Source organism: Bufo gargarizans, chromosome 1 (genome assembly GCF_014858855.1).
Source record: "Bufo gargarizans isolate SCDJY-AF-19 chromosome 1, ASM1485885v1, whole genome shotgun sequence".
NCBI classification, from domain to species: domain Eukaryota; kingdom Metazoa; phylum Chordata; class Amphibia; order Anura; family Bufonidae; genus Bufo; species Bufo gargarizans.
The window spans coordinates 730445948-730471695 of NC_058080.1; the positions used below are offsets into that span (position 1 = coordinate 730445948).

The window sequence follows — 25748 nt, forward strand, 5'->3', positions numbered from 1 at the left end:
CTAGGAACTCGCCATGCCCCTCACGGAATACCTTGGGGTGTCTTCTTTCCAAAATGGGGTCACTTGTGGCGTAGTTATACTGCCCTGGCAATTTAGGGGCCCAAATGTGTGAGAAGTACTTTGCAATCAAAATCTGTAAAAAAAATGACCGGTGAAATCTGAAAGGTGCACTTTGGAATATGTGCCCCTTTGCCCACCTTGGCATCAAAAAAGTGTCACACATCTGGTATCGCCGTACTCAGGAGAAGTTGGGGAATGTGTTTTGGGGTGTCATTTTACATATACCCATGCTGGGTGAGAGAAATATCTTGGCAAAAGACAACTTTTCCCATTTTTTTATACAAAGTTGGCATTTGACCAAGATATTTTTCTCACCCAGCATGGGTATATGTAAAATGACACCCCAAAACACATTCCCCAACTTCTCCTGAGTACGGCGATACCACATGTGTCACACTTTTTTGCTGCCAAGGTGGGCAAAGGGGCACATATTCCAAAGTGCACCTTTCGGATTTTGCAGGGCATTTTTTACACATTTTGATTGCAAACTACTTCTCACACATTTGGGCCCCTAAATTGCCAGGACAGTATAACTACGCCACAAGTGACCCCATTTTGGAAAGAAGACACCCCAAGGTATTCCGTGAGGGGCATGGCGAGTTCCTAGAATTTTTTATTTTTTGTCGCAAGTTAGTGGAATATGAGACTTTGTAAGGAAAAAAGAAAAAAAAAGAAAAATCATCATTTTCCGCTAACTTGTGACAAAAAATAAAACATTCTAGGAACTCGCCGTGCCCCTCACGGAATACCTTGGGGTGTCTTCTTTCCAAAATGGGGTCACTTGTGGCGTAGTTATACTGCCCTGGCAATTTAGGGGCCCAAATGTGTAAGAAGTACCTTGCAATCAAAATGTGTAAAAAATGGCCGGGGAAATCCGAAAGGTGCACTTTGGAATATGTGCCCCTTTGCCCACCTTGGCTGCAAAAAAGTGTCACACATCTGGTATCGCCGTACTCAGGAGAAGTTGGGGAATGTGTTTTGGGGTGTCATTTTACATATTCCCATGCTGGGTGAGAGAAATATCTTGGCAAAAGACAACTTTTCCCATTTTTTTATACAAAGTTGGCATTTGACCAAGATATTTCTCTCACCCAGCATGGGTATATGTAAAATGACACCCCAAAACACATTCCCCAACTTCTCCTGAGTACGGCGATACCACATGTGTGACACTTTTTTGCAGCCTAGATGCGCAAAGGGGCCCAAATTCCTTTTAGGAGGGCATTTTTAGACATTTGGATCCCAGACTTCTTCTCACACTTTCGGGCCCCTAAAAAGCCAGGGCAGTATAAATACCCCACATGTGACCCCACTTTGGAAAGAAGACACCCCAAGGTATTCAATGAGGGGCCTGGCAAGTTCCTAGAATTTTTATTTTTTTTGCATAAGTTAGCGGATATTGATTTTTTTTTTTGTTTCTTTCTCACAAAGTCTCACTTTCCGCTAACTTAGGACAAAAATTTCAATCTTTCATGGACTCAATATGCCCCTCACGGAATACCTTGGGGTGTCTTCTTTCCGAAATGGGGTCACATGTGGGGTATTTATACTGCCCTGGCTTTTTAGGGGCCCTAAAGCGTGAGAAGAAGTCTGGAATATAAATGTCTAAAAATGTTTACGCATTTGGATTCCGTGAGGGGTATGGTGCGTCCATGTGAGATTTTATTTTTTGACACAAGTTAGTGGAATATGAGACTTTGTAAGAAAAAACAAAAACAAAAACAAACAAAAAATTTCCGCTAACTTGTGCCAAAAAAAATGTCTGAATGGAGCCTTACCAGGGGGGGGGGGGGGGGGGTGATCAATGACAGGGGGGTGATCACCCATATAGACTCCCTGATCACCCCCCCTGTAAGGCTCCATTCAGACATCCGCATGATTTTTTACGGATCCATGGATACATGGATCGGATCCACAGAACGCATGCGGACGTCTGAATGGAGCCTTACAGGGGGGTTATCAATGACAGGGGGTGATCAGGGTAATCAGGGTGATCACCCCCCTGTCACTGATCACCCCCCCTGTAAGGCTCCATTCAGACATCCGCATGATTTTTTACGGATCCATGGATACATGTATCGGATCCACAAAACGCATGCGGACGTCTGAATGGAGCCTTACAGGGGGGTTATCAATGACAGGGGGTGATCAGGGTAATCACCCCCCTGTCACTGATCACCCCCCCTGTAAGGCTCCATTCAGACATCCGCATGATTTTTTACGGATCCATGGATACATGTATCGGATCCACAAAACGCATGCGGACGTCTGAATGGAGCCTTACAGGGGGGTTATCAATGACAGGGGGTGATCAGGGTAATCACCCCCCTGTCACTGATCACCCCCCCTGTAAGGCTCCATTCAGACATCCGCATGATTTTTTACGGATCCATGGATACATGTATCGGATCCACAAAACGCATGCGGACGTCTGAATGGAGCCTTACAGGGGGGTTATCAATGACAGGGGGTGATCAGGGTAATCAGGGTGATCACCCCCCTGTCACTGATCACCCCCCCTGTAAGGCTCCATTCAGACATCCGCATGATTTTTTACGGATCCATGGATCGGATCCACAAAACGCATGCGGACGTCTGAATGGAGCCTTACAGGGGGGTTATCAATGACAGGGGGTGATCAGGGTAATCACCCCCCTGTCACTGATCACCCCCCCTGTAAGGCTCCATTCAGACATCCGCATGATTTTTTACGGATCCATGGATACATGGATCGGATCCACAAAACGCATGCGGACGTCTGAATGGAGCCTTACAGAGGGGTTATCAATGACAGGGGGTGATCAGGGTAATCACCCCCCTGTCACTGATCACCCCCCCTGTAAGGCTCCATTCAGACATCCGCATGATTTTTTACGGATCCATGGATACATGGATCGGATCCACAAAACGCATGCTGACGTCTGAATGGAGCCTTACAGGGGGGTTATCAATGACAGGGGGTGATCAGGGAGTGTATATGGGTGATCACCCGCCTGTCATTGATCACCCCCTGTAAGGCTCCATTCAGACGTCCGCATGTGTTTTGCGGATCCGATCCATGTATCCATGGATCCGTAAAAATCATGCGGACGTCTGAATGGAGCCTTACAGGGGAGTGATCAATGACAGGGGGGTGATCAATGACAGGGGGTGATCAGGGAGTGTATATGGGTGATCACCCGCCTGTCATTGATCACCCCCCTGTAAGGCTCCATTCAGACGTCCGTATGATTTTTTACGGATCCATGGATACATGGATCGGATCCACAAAACGCATGCGGACGTCTGAATGGAGCCTTACAGGGGGGTTATCAATGACAGGGGGTGATCAGGGTAATCAGGGTGATCACCCCCCTGTCACTGATCACCCCCCCTGTAAGGCTCCATTCAGACATCCGCATGATTTTTTACGGATCCATGGATACATGGATCGGATCCACAAAACGCATGCTGACGTCTGAATGGAGCCTTACAGGGGGGTTATCAATGACAGGGGGGTGATCAGGGAGTGTATATGGGTGATCACCCGCCTGTCATTGATCACCCCCCTGTAAGGCTCCATTCAGACGTCCGTATGCTTTTTGCGGATCCGATCCATGTATCCGTGGATCCGTAAAAATCATACGGACGTCTGAACGGAGCCTGACAGGGGGGTGATCAATGACAGGGCGGTGATCAATGACAGGGGGGTGATCAGGGAGTTTATATGGGGTGATCATGGGTGATCAGGGGTTTATAAGGGGTTAATAAGTGACGGGGGGTGTAGTGTAGTGTAGTGTGGTGTTTGGTGCGACTGTACTGACCTACCTGAGTCCTCTGGTGGTCGATCCTAACAAAAGGGACCACCAGAGGACCAGGTAGGAGGTATATTAGACGCTGTTATGAAAACAGCGTCTAATATACCTGTTAGGGGTTAAAAAATTCGGATCTCCAGCCTGCCAGCGAACGATCGCCGCTGGCATGCTGGAGATCCACTCGCTTACCTTCCGTTCCTGTGAGCGCGCGCGCCTGTGTGCGCGCGTTCACAGGAAATCTCGGCTCACGCGAGATGACGCCAATCGGCGTTAGCGTAGCCTGGGAGCGCCGCGGAGATGACGCCTTTCGGCGTTAGCTTAGCGGTAAGTGGTTAAGCCAAGGCTTTTAACCCCACCCAATTCATGTCCAAACATGTCCAATCCCAGTATTGATGAACCTTTAATGTATCCCCAGAGTAAAGATTACCCCTAAAACCCCATTCACAGTAGTGCCATAGTGCCAAGGTGATGTCCCCCTAGTGCCCTCAATCATTGTGATGCCCCCTTAGTGCCTTCTCGCACAGTATGATGTCCCTAAGTGCCTTCACGCAACATGATGCCTCCTTTGTGCCCCTACAAAGCATGATGCTCCCTAAGGGCAGATTTATTATGGCATAAAAAAGTCGTGTTTGAGAAAATTGTTGCAAGTGGAATTTCTACACCACCCTCTTCACTTTCTGAAAAGGGAGGAGTGACTGGGGCTGCAGACTTGGCACATTTATCTTCATTTACACCAGTGTTCTGGAGTAAATGACAGAAATCTATGGCAGCTATGAGGCCTGTGCTGTATGATGCCCCTAACAGTCCCCAGTAAATAAAAAGTCTCCTTTACTTAGACTGGTATAAGTCACGCCAGTCTTAGTAGATTCCAGGCCACACGACTGGATTCTGTTGCGACAGCGGCAATACAGGAAAAGATACAATCTTAGAAAGAGAGACATTGTTACGCCTTAGTATATATGAGACATAATTACGAGACAGCGGAACACCCCTTTAAGACAGAGCGGTCCATGTTTACTGACTGGTGTAGCTTACGTCAGTCTACATAACGGAGATGCTTTGGGCCAAATGTATTAAAGGGTGCACACCCCTTATAGACAACCTTCATGCTGCCCAAACTATGCAACGTTTTGGAGAATGCAAAGTTTAAATAAAAAATAAGGTGGGAATGTGGAGAAGAGTAAGACTGAGTTCACGCGGGCGAGTATTCCGCGCGGGTGCAATTCGGGAGGTGAACGCAATGCACCCGCACTGAATCTGGACCAATTAATTTCTATGGGGCTGTGCACATGAGCAGTGATTTTCACGCATCACTTATGCGTTGCGTGAAAATCGCAGCATGCTCTATATTGTGCGTTTATCACGCAACGCAGGCCCCATAGAAGTGAATGGGGCTGCGTGAAAATCGCAAGCATCCGCAAGCAAGTGCGGATGCGGTGCGATTTTCACACACGGTTGCTAGGAGACAATCGGGACGGAGACCAGATCATTATTATTTTCCCTTATAACATGGTTATAAGGGAAAATAATAGCATTCTGAATACAGAATGCATAGTACAATAGGGCTGAAGGGGTTAAAAAAATTAAATAAAAAATTTAACTCACCTTAATCCACTTGCTCGCGCAGCCGACATCTCTAATGTCTGTCTTCTGTGCTGTGTGCAGGAACAGGACCTGTGGTGACGTCACTCCGGTCATCACATGGTCCGTCACATGATCTTTTACCATGGTGATGGCCCATGTGATGACCGGAGTGACGTCATCACAGGTCCTTTTTCTGCACACAGCAAAAAAGAAGACAGAAGAGATGCCGGCTGCGCGAGCAAGTGGATTAAGGTGAGTTAAATTATTTTTTATTTATTTTTTAACCCCTCCAGCGCTATTGTACTATACATTCTGTATTCAGAATGCTATTATTTTCCCTTATAACCATGTTATTAGGGAAAATAATACAATCTACAGAACACCGATCCCAAGCCCGAACTTCTGTGAAGAAGTTCAGGTTTGGGTACCAAACATGCCGATTTTTCTCACGCGAGTGAAAAACGCATTACAATGTTTGGCACTCGCGCGGAAAAATCGCACATGTTCCCGCAACGCACCCGCACCTTTTCCCGCAACGCCCGTCTGAAAGAGGCCTAACTGGGGTGACTCCCGCTGAGCTCGCCTTCAAGCTTAGGTGAGGGCATTGTTAGAGATTTTGCATTGGGGGCCCCAGAGCTTCAATTTTTCCCCTTTAATGCTATGGTCAGGTATTTGTATCCGCTCGTGAAGAATCCATTTGTGAGTCTAATAAAGAGGTCACAGGCTGTATGGCTCATCATGACTCACGAGTCACGAATAATCGGAGAAGCCATACCTGGAGCGCGCGGCTCATACATATTCTGATACATCTCTTCTGATTATAAGTGAATTAATACGAAGCGTCTGACGCCAGGACGGGCGCCGTTAATATACACACAGAAGACAGATCCATTTAATCTGCCTGATGAGGTTCTCCTGTGACTTATTATCCCATCCCCAGACATTCACATGGGACGCCTGATACATAAGTCAATTACAAGGCCGGGCTAAACACGAGAAAAATGCTGCTGGAGAAATACCATTAACATAACATCTATGTAGGTAGGTGTCAGCCCTAATAAACTGCAGGGAGAATCTGCCAGAGGCGGCTGCGCTTCAAACGTAGCTGCAGACATTGAGAATTACCCCGACACCGATTTTACTTAATTTATTTTTGGAGAATTTTTATGCAAAACATTAATTCCAGATGTAAAATAATCCTGGCCCCTTTCCTGTGCCTAAGGATTGCAGCTACTGTCAATGCTGCGGATCTTCCACCAGCAATTCCAGTGCAGAAGATCCACCGCGTACCCACCACGTCTGGCCATACTCTTAAAGGGATAAGCAGGATTAGATAAATGCATCTACTCACATTGTCTCTCAGCATCGTGCACATGTATGTGGGGTTGAGCTGCAATTGAGAGGCATAAAGGGGGTGATACATTTCCCCCCCACCGTATATCTGCTAGGAAGCATAGATCTGCCCCAAAACTTGCACCGCTTTTACCTATTTTTGTCATTGGAGACCGAACCCCGACCGGTCTCCAAATTTGGTAAGCAGCAGGAAAAGTCCTAAATCTTTGCACATTTTGTCACACCACTGTCACCATTTGGGTCATTATGCACATGAATAGCTCCCATCACAAAAACTGCCTAACACACTTCCCTGTGATCTAGCTTGTATAAGGCAAATCGGCAAAATGAATCTATATGTATGTACCAGACATAAGAAATATCCTGCAGGTATGATATAAATGTCAATGTCAGTAAGTTCCCAGTGAGTCTCCTTCCCCCTCTGGCAGCCATAAATATAGTCTCCTGCAGAAAGTTAGAACAAATGTTGTACCATGGAGTCTGGAGCAGTGAAAATAAATAATAAGTCAATCCTCAAATGCAATGTTCTCAGTTTTTCTGTATACCGCCACACTACTGCACAAGCTCTGCTCCTTCCTGACAAGCAGCATAGCCTCCATGTGTATAGGCTGCTGTTCAGTAAACACAAGATCGCTACTCTTGGATTAAGACGGAGGATGGGGCTGTGCATGTGTCCTCCAGAACTTGGCTCATTAGGTGGACCACTTTGAACACCATACTATGCAAGTAAATGACAAAAAGGTGCGAATACATTGATAAATTTGGGTTAGTGAGTTTTTTCTGACTGAGCTGCAACCAGATTAGGCAAGATAGCCCGCCCCCCTCCCCCCCCAATCATGTATAGTAAAAATAGACTCAGAAAATGAAAACGTAAAAAAAAACAAAAAACTTTTTTAGTAAAGATTAGTAAATAAAATAGTAAAAATGTAAAAAACAACAACAATTCAAAAACATTTCCTTTAAGATGTTTGAATCTGGCCCATGAGGACTTGTGCCGAATTGATGCTCCTAGGAATCCTAGGAGATGACTATGTTTCTCATCATTTTTCACATTTGATGAGTGAGGAGGAAAATCAAACTGGTGTAAACACATTGATAAATGGGAAGGGGGGGTACTTTGGAGTAAAAGATGACAAACAATGCAACTACATTGATAAATTTGGGTTAGAGAGCTGCAACCAGATTAGGCAAGATAGCCTCCCCCTTAATCATGTACAGTAGATAAAAAAAATAATTGCAGAAAATAAAAACAGATGTAAAAAAAAAACTTTTTAGTAAAGATTAATAAATAAAATAGTAAAAATGTAAACAAATAAAAAAAATTACAAATCAAAAACATTTCCTTTAAGATTTTTGGATCTGGCCCACGAGCACTTGTGCCACAACGGATGCTCCTCATGTAATTGCAGATCCAAATTCTTATTTTTAACACTTCAGGGGAGAAAAATGTGACCCCGTGTAAAGCCTGTAATGTAGGGCTGTTCTACGTGATCACATCATCAGCATAAAATAGAATGACAACGAAGTAAGTGAAACATACCAAATACCTTACACATGCCATTAATGCAGACGTCGCGGCTGTCAGTCTCCTCGAAACACGGCGTTCCGTCAATGACTGAGTCAAGCAGCTTGTCAGCGAAATTGCCTTCTGCATTTCGGCAGTGAAGTTCACAGGGATTAGCTGTGAGGAGTGAGAGGATAATATGAGAGAGGGAACCCACCAACATGCTGCAGATCACTGCTCCTTAAAGGGCTGTCACATGAAAGATCTACATTTTTCAATCTGAATATTTTTGTAATTGCATGTAATTAAAAATTTTGCATAGCCAGTGAGTTATTCAATAAAATTTATCTGTATAGCGCCACCTGCTGTTTGTTTCTTTCTTTATTTCTCAGTCCTCCTCAGTGAGGTGGCCACACGTGCTCAGTTCAATCCTTCAACTGCCACCAGCTGTATCTACTGTTAGAAGCTATAACAGTTACAGGGAGAGAGCTGCTGTAGAAAGGACACGCCTCCAGAGCTTTTATGCGGAGAGAACTGAAGCAGAAAGGACACACCCCTGGGCTGTAAAAGGAAGAGGGCTTTATCATAAAAAAAAAAAACGCCTTCTGAGTTGTGATAGGGAGAGAGCTTTAGTAGCATTCTGTCTGGTTTGTGTTATTTTGCACGGAAAAAAAGTTCCGTTGCAGGAGCCAGAGGTTGGACACCACTTCTGTAAATCAATAATTATAATAGTGATGAATTCCACCTCAAGTGTTTTCCTGCCATAGATCTTAGATTGTAAGATACTGTACGTGCCCAGATTTTTTAATGTCAGTATTATTTTTTCCATTTATTTTTCTTGTGGCAGAACATTCTAAAGTTTCACTCCTCTTACTGTAAAGAATCCTTTCCTCTACTGATGACGGAGTCGCCTTCCCTTCACATTATGTCCCTATGTCGAATAAGTAATTCATTGATATGTTAGGGTATAAAATAAAGGTACAGTACACTGAGAGATAAATGGAAATGTTAAGCTAGGCACTCCTCCTCCTGATGTATGAAGACAAATCTTTAATAAATTAAAACTATATTGGCATATTATATATTAAAACATATAAAAACTATTAGTACATGATATCGATATCATAAAAGAAAAACAAAAGGGTGTATACAAATGGATAAATGGCATATAATGATGTTAGTTGATCTAAGTCCTCAATTAGTAGTTCTACACAATGTAAAAATAAAAATATATATATATCTTTCTCAAATATATGTAAAAATGAATTTCTCTCTGTCTGTCTGTATGTCTAGACCACTGTCTGTCTAGACCTCTGTCTGGACGTTCTTTATGGGCGACCAAATGACTGGACCAATCTTCACCAAATTTGGCACACATGTAGATCAGGTGTCCGGGGAGGTTTTAGACCGGGTCTCAGCTCTCTATGACTTACCGTTCCTGAGATATTCCCCAAAAAATGACCTGCATTAGACAATACAAGCCTAAAAGTCTTTCACTCATATCCCAACTACCATACACTTGATCACATGTCCCTTATCAGCCAATAGATGCTCGCAGGTCCTACTGCAGGTTGCCATAACAACTGATCACAGGTTTCAGCAGGTCGCAGGTCCTTAAATATTCAGTCATATGACGTGTGACCGTAAAACTACACTGCTACATGCATGGGGGACAGGGGCCACTATTAAACGGACGGGCGCTGTGGAGTTCACTGTTAAAGAGGTGGGCATTGTCACTGTTAAAGGGGCAGGCACTGCGGAGGTCACTTAAAGGGGCAGGCACTGTGGAAGTCACTGTTAAAGGGGCGGGTACTGTGGAGGTCACTGTTAAAGGGGCGGCCACTATGAAGGTCACTGTTAAAGGGGTGGTTAATTTTAAAGGGGCGGGCACTGTGGAAATCACTGTTAAAGGGGCGGGCACTGTGGAAGTCACTGTTAAAGGGGTGGCCACTATGAAGGTCAATGTTAAAGGGGTGGTCAATGTTAAAGGGGTGGGCACTGGGGAGGTCACGGTTAAAGGGGCAGAAACTGTGGAGGTCACTGTTAAAGGGGCAGGCACTGTGGAGTTCACTGTTAAATGGGCAGGCACTGTGAAGGTCACTGTTAAAGGGGCGGGCACTGTGGAGGTCGCTGTTAAAGGGGCGGCCAATATGAAGGTCACTGTTAAAGGGGTGGTCAATGTTAAAGGGGTGGGCACTGTGGAGGTCATTGCTAAAGGGGCAGACACTGTGGAGATCACTGTTAAAGGGGCGGGCACTGTGGAGGTCACTGTTAAAGGGGCAGGCACTGTGGAGGTCACTGTTAAAGGGGCGGGCACTGTGGAAGTCAATGTTAAAGGGGCGGGCACTGTGGAAGTCACTGTTAAAGGGGCAGGCACTGTGGAAGTCAATGTTAAAGGGGCGGGCACTGTGGAAGTCACTGTTAAAGGGGCAGGCACTGCAGAGGTCACTGTTAAAGTGGCGTGCACTGTGGAAGTCACTGTTAAAGGGGTGGCCACTAAGAAGGTCACTGTTAAAAGTGTGGGGGCATTCACTGTGGAGGTAACTGTTAAAGGGGCGGGCACTGTGGAAGTCACTGTTAAAGGGGCGGCCACTGTGAAGGTCACTGTTAAAGGGGCGGCCACTATGAAGGTCACTGTTAAAAGGGTGGTCAATGTTAAAGGGGTGGGCACTGTGAAGGTCAATGTTAAAGGGGTGGTCATTGTTAAAGGGGCAGACACTGTGGAGGTCACTGTTAAAGGGGCAGGTACTGTGGAGGTCACTGTTAAAGGGGCAGACACTGTAAAGGTCACTGTTTAAGGTGTGGTCACTATTAAATGGATGGGCAATGTGGAGGTCACTGGTAAAGGGGCGGGTACTGTGGAGGTCACTGTTAAAAGGGCAGGCACTGTGGAGGTCACTGTTAAAGGGGTGGGAACTGTGGAAATAACTGTTAAACGGACGGGTACTGTGGAGGTCAATGTTAAAGGGGTTGCCACTATGAAGGTCACTGTTAAAGGGGTGGTCAATGTTAAAAGGGCCGGCACTGTGGAGGTCACTGTTAAAGGGGCGGGCAATGTGAAGGTCACTGTTAAAGGGGCTGCCACTATGAAGGTCACTGTTAGAGGGGCAGGCCATTTTAAAGGGGCAGGCACTGTGGAGGTCACTGTTAAAGGGGTGGACACTGTGGAGGTCACTGTTAAAGGGCCAGGCACTGTGCAGGTCACTGCTAAAGATGCCGTCACTGTTAAAGGGGCGGGCACTGTGGAGATCACTGTTAAAGGGGTGGGCACTGTGGAGGTCATTGTTAAAGGGTCGGGTACTGTAGAGGTCACTGTTATGGGTTATGATACTGTTGATATCTTTTTACAACACACAGAAACATGAAATTAAATAGATTAAATATACCCGTGCGAAGCCGGGTCCTTCTGCTAGTAAATATACAAAAAATACACAAAAATATAAAAATCCAGATAATAATAATATTAATCCTATAATTACTATAATCAAAGTAGCTGATTCAAATAGCTTGCATCATTAATATTCCATATGTCATATTTCAAATAACTTGCATGATTAATATTTCACATTTGATGAGTATTCCAGTGTAACAATGTTTGTCAAAGATTTCTGTAATGAGTGGGCTTTTTGACCAAATAGCACTTGGCAACAACTGATGTCTTTTGTTGAAACAGAATAATGTCTGGTACACTAGTAATTAATATGGTGATCTCCAAATGATGTCACTGAGTATTAATAAATCAAAGTCCCATACTGTATCTGATAAGGTGCAATATGGTGCAATCCTATAACACAAAGTTCAAGATCTCATAGGATCCCTGATTGTGTCGAACACAATGAGGTGTAGCAAAAGGCCGTATTATATCCTTACTCACTATACAAAGTCGATATTGTGCCGACGCTCAGTGAATTGGATCAATGTTGTATAGATGCTTAGTAAAATGAATTGATTTATATATGGGGGAAAGTTTCTCTTATCTCCGTGACTTGAAGTGTATTTAAATCCTGGATCCTTGTCACTTACTCCTATGAGATGAACTGTTGCAATACAGTCTTTAATCGCTAGAATCTCTCTTGTTAGAGCAGGCGTTGTTGGCGTTCGGCGTTCTCCTTTTCTCCTCCTGCTGTTCACCAGGTGGGGAGAATGTTATAAGAGCTCTTCACCGCGATGTTGGGTCCAATCCCTTTGCTCACGATGGAGCGAAGTTGTGAGATAATGGAGAGTTGTTGGAACTTGATTGTTAGAGGGAACCTGTCATCAACTTTATGCTGCCCATACTAACAGCAGCATAAAGTACATACAGGCGAGTTGATTTCAGCGGTCTGTCATTTATAAGTTAAAAGTAACTGATTGCCGAGAACCAACATCACAATCACTGCAAACTGGTCCTGTTAAAGAGTCACGGCCACCTGAGAAGAGTCATGGTTATTCATGACTTCCTGCTCTCCTGCCCACCTGCTGATGGCTGACAGTCTTCTACCTAGTTTTCTCTCTTTCTCTCTAGGAGAGAACTGCCAATCATCAGCAGATGGGTGACAGTGCAGAAGATTATAAATAATCATGACTCTTCTCAGGTAGATTTGACTCTTTTCAAGGCCTGGGCTGCAATGATTATGATGCTGGTTCTCTGCAACCACTTACTTTTAGCCTATGAGTGACACAGCGCTGAAATCCGCATTTCTGTCACTATTTTATACTGCCCTCAGTGAGATCAGCATAAAGTTGATGACGGGTTCCCTTTAAATTAAAGTATGGTAAATCTGTACAATATATTCCAAGGCATGCCCAAAGTTATTTGGAGATCAATATATATAGTATGCCATTGTATTTTTAATTTATTAAAGATTTGTCTTCATACAACGGAAGGAGGAATGCCTTTCTTAATCCATTTATCTCTCTTTATATTGGGATTGGGTGACCCAAATGATAGTGAACCCTCCATTATCCATTTCTTCCTAGTGTGAGCCCCCAACTGTTCATATCTTTTACAGTACAGTACACAGTTTTCTACGTAAAGGGAACCAGAAAATAACTGTCAATCACTGAAAGGACCGCCCACTGGACTCATAAGCCTAAAATCTGCAGAAACTTAAATAAATAAGTTACAAGTGATACTGAATGTTTTCCCATAAAACAATATATTCATCTGCTCAGTTCCTCCTGCTCTATATCATGCAGCCTAAAGACTGGATAGAATTTTCAACATGGTGGGTTCCCTCTAAGTGAGCACTATTGACAATATCCTACTATCCCTTTAAGAATAGTTTCCAATAAAAAAAATCCAAAATCTACCAAAAATAAAATTGCCATAATCCATGCACGTCTCACTAAATGTATATATCTCTTATATATACTGTATATTTATATACTGACGAGAAAAAGGGTAACAATGTTTAGAACTTTTGACTTCCAGGCTCTATATCTGCATAACTAATCATATGCTAAATAGTTGCAAGTCCAACTTATGTATCAGCTAGCTAAGGTGATTGTCTATAAAACGATGGGAGTCTCACATTGGAAGAACATTTCTAGGTCACTTCATTTAAAATATCTGCCTGCATCCACCTGAGAAAAAAGCTGTAAAGTCATGGCCACTGGGGTCTCACTTCCACCTAGGTTGCTGTCCACCGCTTTTGTTAGGCAAGATCCGTCCCTAGTAACAGAGACTCAGAAGGCTGAGAGGAAGTGGGGGAGTGTCAGAGCTAGGTGGGATACTAAGATTTATAAAATAACTACTTATACACTGCTTTTGAACATCACAGGAGCCTCCTGCCTTTCTGTAAGTGTGATTTATCCCTCCTTATCTGTTCTTTGAGCTTTCGAGCTGAAAACAAACATAGTGCAAAGTAAGGCAAAGGATGTCATAGCAGTACAGTGCTGCCAGAAGGGAGACGCTCCTTGCTTCTGAGTGAAATGCATCTAGCTGTGCAGCTTTAACAGGTAATGATAAGAAAAGCAAGCTTCGGATGCTAAATCCGAAGTCGCTTCGTTCAAAACTTCCGATTAATACTGTACAGAGATCCGTCTCCGTAAGTATTAAAATGTATTGGCTCCAATGAGCCGAAGTTAGTTATTTGCAAAGTCGCGTGTGACTTAGTTAACCGCTACTCGACCGCCTAACGCAGGATTGCGTCCTGCGGGCGGCCGGGTTATTCCTCTTTGACGCGCCGGCACGTCATCTCGCGAGAGGCGAGATTTCCTGTGAAACCGTGCACACAGGAGCGCGCGTTCACAGGATCCGAAGGTAAACGAGTTCATCTACAGCCTGCCAGCAGCGATCATTCGCTGGCAGGCTGTAGATGCAATTTTTTTAACCCTTGAAAGGTATATCAGACGCTGTTTTGTTAACAGCGTCTGATATACCTGCTACCTGGTCCTCTGGTGGTTCCTTTTGCTTGGATTGACCACCAGAGGACACAGGCATCTCTGTAATAAGTAGCACCAAGCACCACACTACACTAGACTACACCCCCCCTGTCCTTTATTAACCCCTTATTACCCCCTGATCACCCCCCTGTCATTGATCACCCCGTGGATCCACGGATCCGCAAAACACGGACACCGCAGTTCTGCAAAACACGGACACCGGCAATGTGCTTTCCGCATTTTGCCGATCCACACATTGCCAGAACTACATAGAAAATGCCTTTGCGGACAAGAATAGGACATGTTCTATAGGCTCTACAAAAAACGCAGTATTCGCCTGATCTTGTGCGGACACTTGCTTTCAGTCCGCCCCGCCGCAGTGACAGAAATATTTTTTTCTCTGATCACTGCAAAAACACTGTAAAATCGCTGCGGCGCTATAAAGATCACTTTTGAGGGGCATGGCGAGTTCATAGAAGATATTTTTTTTTGCACAAGTTAGCGGATTTTTATTTTTATTTTTTTGTTTTTTTGTTTTTCCTTACTAAGTCTCATATTCCACTAACTTGTGACGAAATCCAAATGCGTAAACATTTTTAGACATTTATATTCCAGACTTCTTCTCACGCTTTAGGGTCCCTAAAATGCCAGGGCAGTATAAATACCCCATAAGTGACCCCATTTTGGAAAGAAGACACCCCAAGGTATTCCATGAGGGGCATGGCGAGTTCCTAGAATATATATATTTTTTGGCACAAGTTAGCGGAAAATGTGTTACAAATCATCTCTTACAAAATAATTTTCCGCTAACTTGTGCCAAAAAAAAAAATATTCTAGGAACTCGCCATGCCCCTCACGGAATACCTTGGGGTGTCTTCTTTCCAAAATGGGGTCACTTATGGGGTATTTATACTGCCCAGGCATTTTAAGGGCCCTAAAGCTTGAGAAGAAGTCTGGAATCCAAATGCCCAAAAATGCCTTTCAAAAAGGTACTCATTGGAATTTGGGCCCCTTTGCGCATCTTGGCTGCAAAAAAGTGTCACACATGTGGTATCTCCGTACTCAGGAGAAGTAGGGCAATGTGTTTTGGGGGTGTATTTTTACATATACCCATGCTGGGTGAGATAAATATCTCTGTAAAATGACAACTTTGTATAAAAAAATGGGAAAAGTTGTCTCCTAGAGAGATATTTATCTCACCCAGCATGGGTATATGTAAAAATACACCCCAAAACACATTGCCCTACTTCTCCTGAGTACGGCGATACCACATGTGTGACACTTTTTTGCAGCCTAGGTGGGCAAAGGGGCCCAAATTCTATAGAGCACCTTTAGGATTTCACAGGGCATTTTTTACGCATTTGGATTCCAAACTACTTCTCACGCATTAGGGCCCCTAAAATGCCAGGGCAGTATAAATACCCCACAAGTGACCCCATTTTGGAAAGAAGACACCCCAAGGTATTCCGTGAGGGGTATGGTGAGTTCATGTAAAATTTTATTTTTTGTCACAAGTTAGCGGAATATGAGACTTTGTAAGAAAAAAGAAAAATCATTTTACGCTAACTTGTGACAAAAAATAAAAACTTCTATGAACTCACTATGCCCATCAGCGAATAGCTTAGGGTGTCTACTTTCCGAAATGGGGTCATTTGTGGGGTGTTTCTACTGTCTGGGCATTGTAGAACCTCAGGAAACATGACAGGTGCTCAGAAAGTCAAAGTGCGTAAATTCACATTTTTGCACCATAGTTTGTAAACGCTATAACTTTTACCCAAACCAATAAATATACACTTATTGCATTTTTTTATCAAAGACATGTAGAACAATAAATTTAGAGAAAAATGTATATAGAAATGTAGTTTTTTGCAAATATTTCGGTCAATTTTGATTAATATCAAAAAAAGTTAAAATGTCAGCAGCAATGAAATACCACCAAATGAAAGCTCTATTAGTGAGAAGAAAAGGAGGTAAAATTAATTTGGGTGGTAAGTTGTATGACCGAGCGATAAACGGTGAAAGTAGTGTAGTGCAGAAGTGTAAAAAGTAGTCTGGTCATTAAGGGGGTTTAAGCTAGGGGGGGTGAGGTGGTTAAATAACTTCGGTAGTTGACGAATCTCCATACAGTATTATTCCGAAGTTTTGAGCGAAGCATCTGAACGCTTAACACTACTTCTGATCCATCAGAAAAACAGAAAAACGGATCCTGTTAAGAAAAACGATCTTGTGCATCAGTTATGCACATTTGGCATCCATACAGATTTGAGCCGTTTCCATAGGAGATTCTTTATTTTATTTTTTACAGGAAAATAAAGTATAATGCATGCAAAATCTTTTTTTCCATCTAAAAAACTGATCTCAGAAGGAAATGGCTCAACTGGATGCCAAATGTGCATAACTGATGCACAGGATCTGTTTTCGTTCTTTATTTTTCTGCTCTTCTGACAGATCAGAAGATTGGGAAAATAATGGTGATGTAAACTCCCCCCTAAGTTGGGTTTCCTCAAAGGAGTACATACCTGTGTTATATATGGGGTACCACGTATGCAGCTCATTTTTATACAGCAGAGAATCGAACTCTGCGCACTGCATCTGGCGGAAGGACGGCTGGTTCTTAGGACATGGGTTGGTTTTACACATTCTGTAGCGCTTCCTTTCTCCTGTACAATATTTCCCTCCAAACTTTGGCCTAAAACAGATTAGATACTGTAGATTAAAACAGAGGTTTGCTCCTACGTGCTGAACAGAGATTTACACTTAAAGGCTATGTCCACCTTCACAACTGCATTTTTTTATATTGTCTCAATGTATCTAAGATGAAAAATGAAGAAACTCTGGAATAGGTCTTAAAGGGGTTCTTGGTAATAATGACATTTTACTAAGTGCCAGTGACTAGAAGATGGAGACAATGGAGGCAGTGAGGAGGACCAGAGGGGCAAGGACTAGGTAAGTATTAGTGATGAGCGAGCATGCTCGGCCAAATACCTGTTCGGCTGGAGCATCGCTATGCTCGGCAAATCCGAGTGCTCAGCCGAATAATTCGGGTGCTCGATTACAATTTGATACAATGGAAGTCAATGGGAGTCTAATATTCTTCTCAGAAGACTATGAAACCAGTAGAGGGTGCTTTTCATAACTCAATAGCGCCCTCTATCGGTTTCATAGTCTTCTGACAAGAATATTAGACTGATTCTTATGACAAGCTTATTAGTGTAGCCTTTTGCATGAAAAATTTGCGATTAGAATATTTGCGATCTACACTAGGATGATATCTGACACTGGGAAAACTGGGTAATAACTCAGTGATTAAATCTGACACTGGGAAAGCTGGGTAATAACTGGGTATCTACACTGAGTTATTACCCAGCTTTTCGAGTGTCAGATATTATCACTGACTTACTACATAATTATTACATAATATTCGCTATAATGCTATATATTCTTTTTTTAGAATATTACGAATATTCTAAAAAACAGACATAAGACTGTAAAACCAATAGAGGGCGCTGTTCATAACTCCGTAGCACCATCTATTGGTTTTCATGGTCTTATGACAGCTGAAAAACAAGGCAGATTCTGCTCATTTGCATGTCTTTCCCATAAGCCCATGTTTATGCAAATTAGTTTTTACATGACAAAACTGTATAGAAAGGTTATTGAATATTCTGTTAGGACAATCGGAAAACTTTTTGTCGCCCTAATGATATTGATCTAGGTGTGCAGGTCCACCCAAGCCATCCAACAGTTGCAAAATAACTTTGAGGTTTACTGGTTCTCAGTCAGATGAGAGCTGGTTTGGAATATCTCATAGTGCACAAGGCTGCCATTGTAAGCTATGCTGACAGTTATCTGTCTCATGGATAGATTGGGCACATACCTGGCTTTTGACATATAGCCTTTGTGTAGTTGCCTATAATATGAGTCTTAGATCCCTTCAGCTATCCTTGTAATACTGTTTCCAAGCCATTTTGATGGGGTTTTCATCAATTTCTAACCTTTTTTTAAGAACCAGACACCCTCTTCTCTTCTGAGCAGGGGGTGCCTGGTTGTCTCCCATTGACTTCCATTATACTCTGGTGCTCGGCCGAGCACTCGAACATAGCAATGTGTTCGGGCCGAATACTTTGGTGCTCGCTCATCACTAGTAAGTATGAATCCTTAGCTTAGTGAGGCAGTCTGCTGGCACTTGGCAAAAATGACATTAATAGAGAACCCCTTTAATTAAAAATATCTAACAGCTTTTTTTCTGCAGCTCCTGCACAGACCTATGTGCCTAGTGCCCTGGAGCAGCGATACTTGAAGTCTGGACATTTGCCACTGATTTCCCTATGCAAAGTTATCAACTCCTTACTTTATTTCACTTTAAAGGATTAACTTGCATTGACTTATACTGTTTAATACTGTGTAAATGCATTTTATATGTTCATTTGCCCTGTGTTTGCATGACACTATGTAAAGGGTTAATGAATATTGAGAGACTTTTCTGACTTTCTAGCTCATAATGAGAAGCTGGTAATTTTCCACAGTTACCATAAGAGTTAAAGAAGAGCATGTTGTGGAGGGACTTGTTAACCACCAAAACCAGACAGACTGACCTTTTGAATGTCTGGTTTAGCTCTGTTGTTATGTCTGGAAATTTGTTTCTGTCTGGAAAAACTGCTGCGTCATTGCCATTGAGTATCATTGAAGCTCAAAAGCAAGTCTATGAGAGACCAGAATTGTAACATTGTATTTTATTGTGCTGAGTTTCTCCACTGTCTTTTTCAGCTAGAAATGGTATATAAGTACAGCAGCCAGAGCCCTTAGTGTTTTACAGTTAGGAATCAGAGCTTAGAAGAAGAGACTCCTTCCAGACTGCATAAGTGTCATGGTCTTACCTTCTTACTGTTCTCCTTCGTTTGACATGTGCTGGCGGCCATCTTGGTTTCTGGGTTTCTTGTAGCCTCCCACCCTGCGGCTTCTCCTTCCCACTGGGAGGAGCTGGATGCCTAGCTCATATATATAGGAGGTCTGTGGCTTCAGTTCCTTGCTTGGTCCTCCTGTGTTCACATGCTTCTAAGACTGCTGCTGCTTCTGGTTCCTGATCCTGGCCTCGTCTGACTACCCCGTTGGTTCCTGATCCTGGCTTCGTCTGACTACCCTGCTGGTTCCTGATCCAGGCTTCGTCTGACTACCCTTCTGGTTCCTGACCTCTGTCTACGCAAGACCCTGCTTCGGTTTAGCCATCCGTTTGGACTTTTGCTTACAGCTTAATTTTCAATAAAGCCTTCTTATTTCCACTTATCTCTTGTTGTACGTCTGGTTCATGGTTCCATGACATTAGGACCAAGCCATGAATTCTGACGGTACAGGGCCATCCTCGCTACCTACGCTGGTTGCCAGACTTGATCAGCAGGATCACCTGTTGGGTCGGTTCGCTGTGGCGTTGCAAACCCTGCTTGAACGCACGGCTCATTTAGCTTCCGTTGCCGATGGGTCGGTTGTCGCTCCTGGGCCCGCTCCTACTGCCGCTCCGGTTGTTGCGCCAGAGTCTACCCCGACACCTGTTGCTGCGCCTGCGGTGTCTCGGGGTATGACCGGTTCTGCCCCCCTTCCACAGCGCTTTGGGGGAGAGCCAACTCAGTGCCGAGGTTTCCTTAACCAGGTGGGCATTTATTTCGAGTTGCTGCCACATGCCTTTCCTACTGAGAGATCAAAGGTGGGCTTCTTGATCTCGCTGCTCTCGGACAAGGCCTTGGCCTGGGCCAGCCCTTTATGGGAGAACAACAATCCGGTGTTTGCCGAGTTTTCCGGTTTTGTTGCGTCTCTTCGGAAGGTATTCGATGTGCCGGCTCGTGCTGCCTCTGCTGCGAAGCTCCTTATGTCCATCAGACAGGGTTCACGATCCGTAGCTGAATACGCCATTGAGTTTCGTACCCTGGCAGCAGAGGTGGGCTGGAATAATGAGGCTCTGGTCGCTCCTTTCTCTCATGGTCTCTCGGATGCCTTGAAGGATGAGGTTGCAGCTAAGGACCTACCAGTGGAGCTCGAGTCTCTTATTTCTTTCCTGATTTTGATTGACACCAGACTCAGGGAGAGACCTTCCTTTAAGGAGAGCCTGCGGAGGTCTTCTAACAGATTGGCGCCTACGTTTGCTGTCCCACCCGTGCCTCCCTCTCCTCCCACGCCTCCTGGGGATGACTTGTCTGGGGGTGAACCCATGCAGCTGGGGTTTGCTCGCCTGTCCGAGGGGGAGAGGGTACTCCGGAGACGCGAGGGCCGATGCATGTACTGTGGTCTCGGTGGGCATTTTCGATTGGCATGTCCGAACCGTCCGGGAAACGCTCGCACCTGAGATCCTGTCGGGGGCAGATCTTGGGTGGAGTCTCCTCGTCCCTGGTTTCCCGTGTTGACAAACCACTGATCACTGTTGTCCTCTCCTGGGTCGGGGGCTCGGTGACGACCCAGGCGTTGGTGGACTCTGGTGCTGGTGGTTTGTTCATTGATAGTGTGTTCGCTGCCGCCAATTCCATTCCTCTGCAGCCTCGAGGTTCCCCACTGGCTCTTGAGGCGATAGACGGCAGACCCCTTCTGCCGCTACACGTGACTCATGAGACCCTTCCAGTGGGGATAGCCATTGGTGCCGTTCACAGAGAGTCGGTCTGTCTCCAGGTGATTTCGTCTCCACACTACTCGGTGGTCTTGGGGTACCCCTGGCTCCAGAAGCATAATCAGACTTTCGATTGGAGATCGGCCGAGATCCTCTCGTGGTCACCGCAGTGTGGGGCTAGTTGCATCCATGGGCCTGTCAAGTTGCTGTGTACTTCCTCGGACTCTCTGTTGCCTCCTGAATACGAAGAGTACTGGGATGTATTCGATAAGGTGCGCGCGGTTGCCCTACCTCCGCACCGCCCATACGATTGTGCCATAGAGTTACAATCTGGTGCCGTTCCTCCTCGTGGCAAAGTCTATCCACTGTCGGTAGCGGAGAATGAGGCCATGGAGGAGTACGTGAGGGAGGCGCTTTCACGCGGACACATTCGCAAATCCTCGTCCCCGGCAGGGGCTGGATTTTTCTTTGTGAAAAAGAAGGGCGGTGAGTTGAGGCCTTGCATCGATTACAGGGGTCTCAATCGCATCACGATCAAGAACGCTTACCCGATACCCTTGATTTCCGAGCTGTTCGATCGCCTCAAAGGGGCCACGGTCTTTACCAAACTCGACCTGAGGGCGGCATATAACCTGGTAAGGATCAAGGCGGGCAATGAGTGGAAGACCGCGTTTAACACCAGGACCGGTCATTATGAATCCTTGGTTATGCCCTTTGGGTTGTGCAATGCGCCCGCAGTCTTCCAGGAATTCATCAACGATGTTTTCCGTGACCTGTTGCAGCAGTGTGTGGTGGTCTATTTGGATGACATCTTGGTATATTCTGAATCCATGGAGGCCCACATTATGGATGTCAGACGAGTGTTGCAACGGTTACGAGAGAACAGGCTGTTCGGTAAGCTTGAGAAATGCGAATTTGACCGATCCCAGGTAACCTTCTTAGGTTACATCATTTCCGCTGAGGGGTTCTCCATGGATCCTGAGAAGGTTTCGGCTGTCTTACAGTGGCCCCAGCCCAGTGGTCTCCGTGCCCTGCAGCGCTTTTTGGGCTTCGCCAATTATTATCGGAAGTTCATCAGGGACTTTTCCATGCTAGCCAAGCCTCTCACGGATCTGACCAGGAAGGGGCCATCCGAGCTTTTGAGGCTCTAAAGTCCGCCTTTGTGTCGGCTCCGATTCTGTCGCATCCCAACCCTGGGTTGCCCTTTGTCCTCGAGGTGGACGCGTCTGAGACGGGAGTAGGCGCCCTTCTGTCTCAGCGTAGAACACCAGAGGGTCCTCTGCTTCCTTGTGGGTTTTACTCCCGGAAACTGTCTTCCGCGGAGTGCAACTATCAGATTGGTGACAGGGAGTTATTGGCCATCGTGCAGGCCCTTAAAGAATGGAGGCACTTGCTCGAGGGTTCGGTGGTTCCGGTTCTCATCCTGACGGACCACAAGAATCTGACCTACCTTTCTGAGGCCAAGAGATTGACACCACGTCAGGCCAGATGGGCTCTGTTCTTGTCACGTTTTAATTACGTGGTCTCCTACCTACCCGGTTCCAAGAACATCAGAGCGGATGCCTTATCATGGCAGTACTCCGAGCTGTCCGGGGAGGAGTCGATTCCGACTTCGGTCATACCTCCGAATCAGATCCTGGCCGCCATTCGCACCAGCCTGACCTCTCCCCTGGGTGAGCAGATTTTGGCGGCTCAATCTGGTGCTCCCTCTGGGAGACCCAACGGCAGGTGTTTTGTGCCTGAGGAGTTGCGCACTCGGTTGTTGCGAACCTACCATAACTCCAAGGCCGCGGGGCATCCTGGAAAGAATCAGCTGTCCTGGGCTGTTTCACGTCTGTTCTGGTGGCCTTCTCTATGTTCCGACATCGCCGCATATGTAGCGGCATGCTCCGTTTGTGCCCAGAGTAAGTCCCCTCGGCACCTTCCGTTGGGCCTTTTGCAACCCATAGCCACCGGGGAGCGCCCATGGTCACACCTGGGGATGGATTTCATTGTGGACCTCCCTGCATCCCGAGGCCATACGGTCATTCTCATGATTGTGGATCGGTTTTCCAAAATGTGCCACTGTGTTCCTCTCAAGAAGTTACCCTCTGCACAAGAGTTGGCCACGATTTTCGCCAGGGAGGTCTTCCGGTTGCACGGTTTGCCCAAGGAGATTGTGTCGGATCGGGGGAGTCAGTTTGTGTCCAGGTTCTGCTCCGCAGATGTCCATGCTCCCTCCGCAGATGTCCATGCTCCTGCTTTGCTCCGAGCCTTCCACGTACGCTTCCCTCAGAAACCGTTCCTTACTCCGCGGAGGAGGGGCCCTTGAGGGGGAGGTACTGTCATGGTCTTACCTTCTTACTGTTCTCCTTCGTTTGACATGTGCTGGCGGCCATCTTGGTTTCTGGGTTTCTTGTAGCCTCCCACCCTGCGGCTTCTCCTTCCCACTGGGAGGAGCTGGATGCCTAGCTCATATATATAGGAGGTCTGTGGCTTCAGTTCCTTGCTTGGTCCTCCTGTGTTCACATGCTTCTAAGACTGCTGCTGCTTCTGGTTCCTGATCCTGGCCTCGTCTGACTACCCCGTTGGTTCCTGATCCTGGCTTCGTCTGACTACCCTGCTGGTTCCTGATCCAGGCTTCGTCTGACTACCCTTCTGGTTCCTGACCTCTGTCTACGCAAGACCCTGCTTCGGTTTAGCCATCCGTTTGGACTTTTGCTTACAGCTTGATTTTCAATAAAGCCTTCTTATTTCCACTTATCTCTTGTTGTACGTCTGGTTCATGGTTCCATGACAATAAGTAACCAGAAGAAGACGCTGAGATGGGGATGCTGAGCCACAGACCATGGATCACCAGCCTTTAGACAGGGCACAAGCCTTTTGATAGAGAGAGGGACAGCTAGCTCAGGCCTTTCCTCAGCACAGGACTTTCTTCTGCCAGGGAGGAGACTGGAGAAGCCAGCTCAGTGCACTGCCTGTATTATTTTGCACTTCAGTTCCTCCAGTAAAGAAGCACCCTGGTTAACTGCAGACCCTGACACTCTGGACTTATTTCCCATTGTGGTGCACCAAGCCTTATCATACCTTCCGGAGAGCAGCAACGTGTAGTGACACCTCAACAGTGTCTGGGGGAACCAGCGTAGCGTTGGGGCCACCCCAAACTCGGGCGACTACATTTGTCTCCAGGGGAACAGGCAACAAACAATCTCTGTGTAGTCTGATTCTTCAGTCAGTCTTCCTTGGATGTGACTTTACTTTTTCTAACCTGTAGAATAAAAGGGAGCATGACTGCAGGATCAGACTACACAGATTATGTTTGCTGTCTGTTACCATGGAGACTTATAGTCTTTATAGGAGCTGTGAACACAAAAAATATTAATTAAGATGTCCAGAAAAGTTGCATTATTTCAAAGGCTCCGGGTACCAGAAAATCCGAAATAATAAACACACTCCTCCACCAACTGCCTACCGCCCCTGTTACCACACTTGATGGGTGCCTGCTGATCTCTGCTTCCTTATACTTCTCAATACAGAGGAAATGCCTGCTTTACCAGTGATTAGCTGACCGGGCATTTCCTATGTATTGAGAGGCACCAGGAAGCAGAGACTCTATGAGCATTGGAACCCGGGAGTAAGACGAAGTAAGTATGACTTATTGTTTTCTATACTGGAGAACCCAATTTTTCCGATTGAAGCTCCTGCTATAAATTCACACCCACGGCAAATGAATGGCCACCCAGAATAGCTTAGGACTATACCCTACTTGCTACCTACTATATGTTGAAAAGAAGTAAGAGGACAGACAGATGTGTGACTGCAGGACCAGACTACAAAAGGTTTGTTTGTAGTCTGTAACCATGGATACTGCTCTGCAGAGGAGCTGTATGCACAAAACAATAGGACTTTTTCAGTCTAGACAAAGTTGTTTCATTTGTAATAACAAAGGCGGTGGTGAAGGGGGTCATAGCCTTGCTCCACAGACTGTGTGCAGGGGTGGATTGGCCATAGACCCTACAGGGAAATTTCCCGGTGGGCCAATCCCTAGGAGTGCCACCCAAGCCCTCCTAGCTGCCGCCAGACAGGCACATAATGATCTGATTCTCTCCTATCCACCTGGCCAGCAGCCGCAGGTGTCCTCTTAAATTTAATTGTATCAGTTGAATACTGTTCAGCAGGTAGCAGTATTTGTGCTGCACTGTAGGGTATTTGGTTCAGCTTGGGGGGTATATTGCTCTGCACTATGGTATTGCTGGCCCTGCCTAATTATGTTACCCAGCTTTTTGTCAGTTTGGACCTACCTACAACATGTGCCCACTTTTACCATTTTTTTCCAGGGCCAAACGGCCCCTGACTGTGTGGTCTGTGAATGATGTGCGATACATTGTAGAAATCCCGTGTATTACAAGGATACATACTGTACATATTTTCTGCTGCCTGCTTTGAATGAAAAATGAAGCAGAGAAAGGCACTAAAACCTTGACATGTGAATAAACCTTGATAATCATGCGATACTTAC

The 25748-nt window shown here is 45.4% G+C and overlaps 1 protein-coding gene across 2 annotated transcripts in view; it reads right to left on the reverse strand.

Annotated features, from left to right (window-relative positions):
- ADAMTS12 (ADAM metallopeptidase with thrombospondin type 1 motif 12) overlaps positions 1 to 25748 on the reverse strand; it is a 584548-nt gene that overhangs the window by 204090 nt on the left and 354710 nt on the right. For both annotated transcript variants that reach the window (XM_044276409.1, XM_044276408.1), the window contains exons 12-13: positions 17181 to 17350; positions 8339 to 8472 (exon numbers count right to left, since the gene is read on the reverse strand). In XM_044276409.1, the coding sequence (XP_044132344.1) occupies positions 8339 to 8472; positions 17181 to 17350 (304 nt within the window). The remainder of the gene's footprint in view (positions 1 to 8338; positions 8473 to 17180; positions 17351 to 25748) is intronic.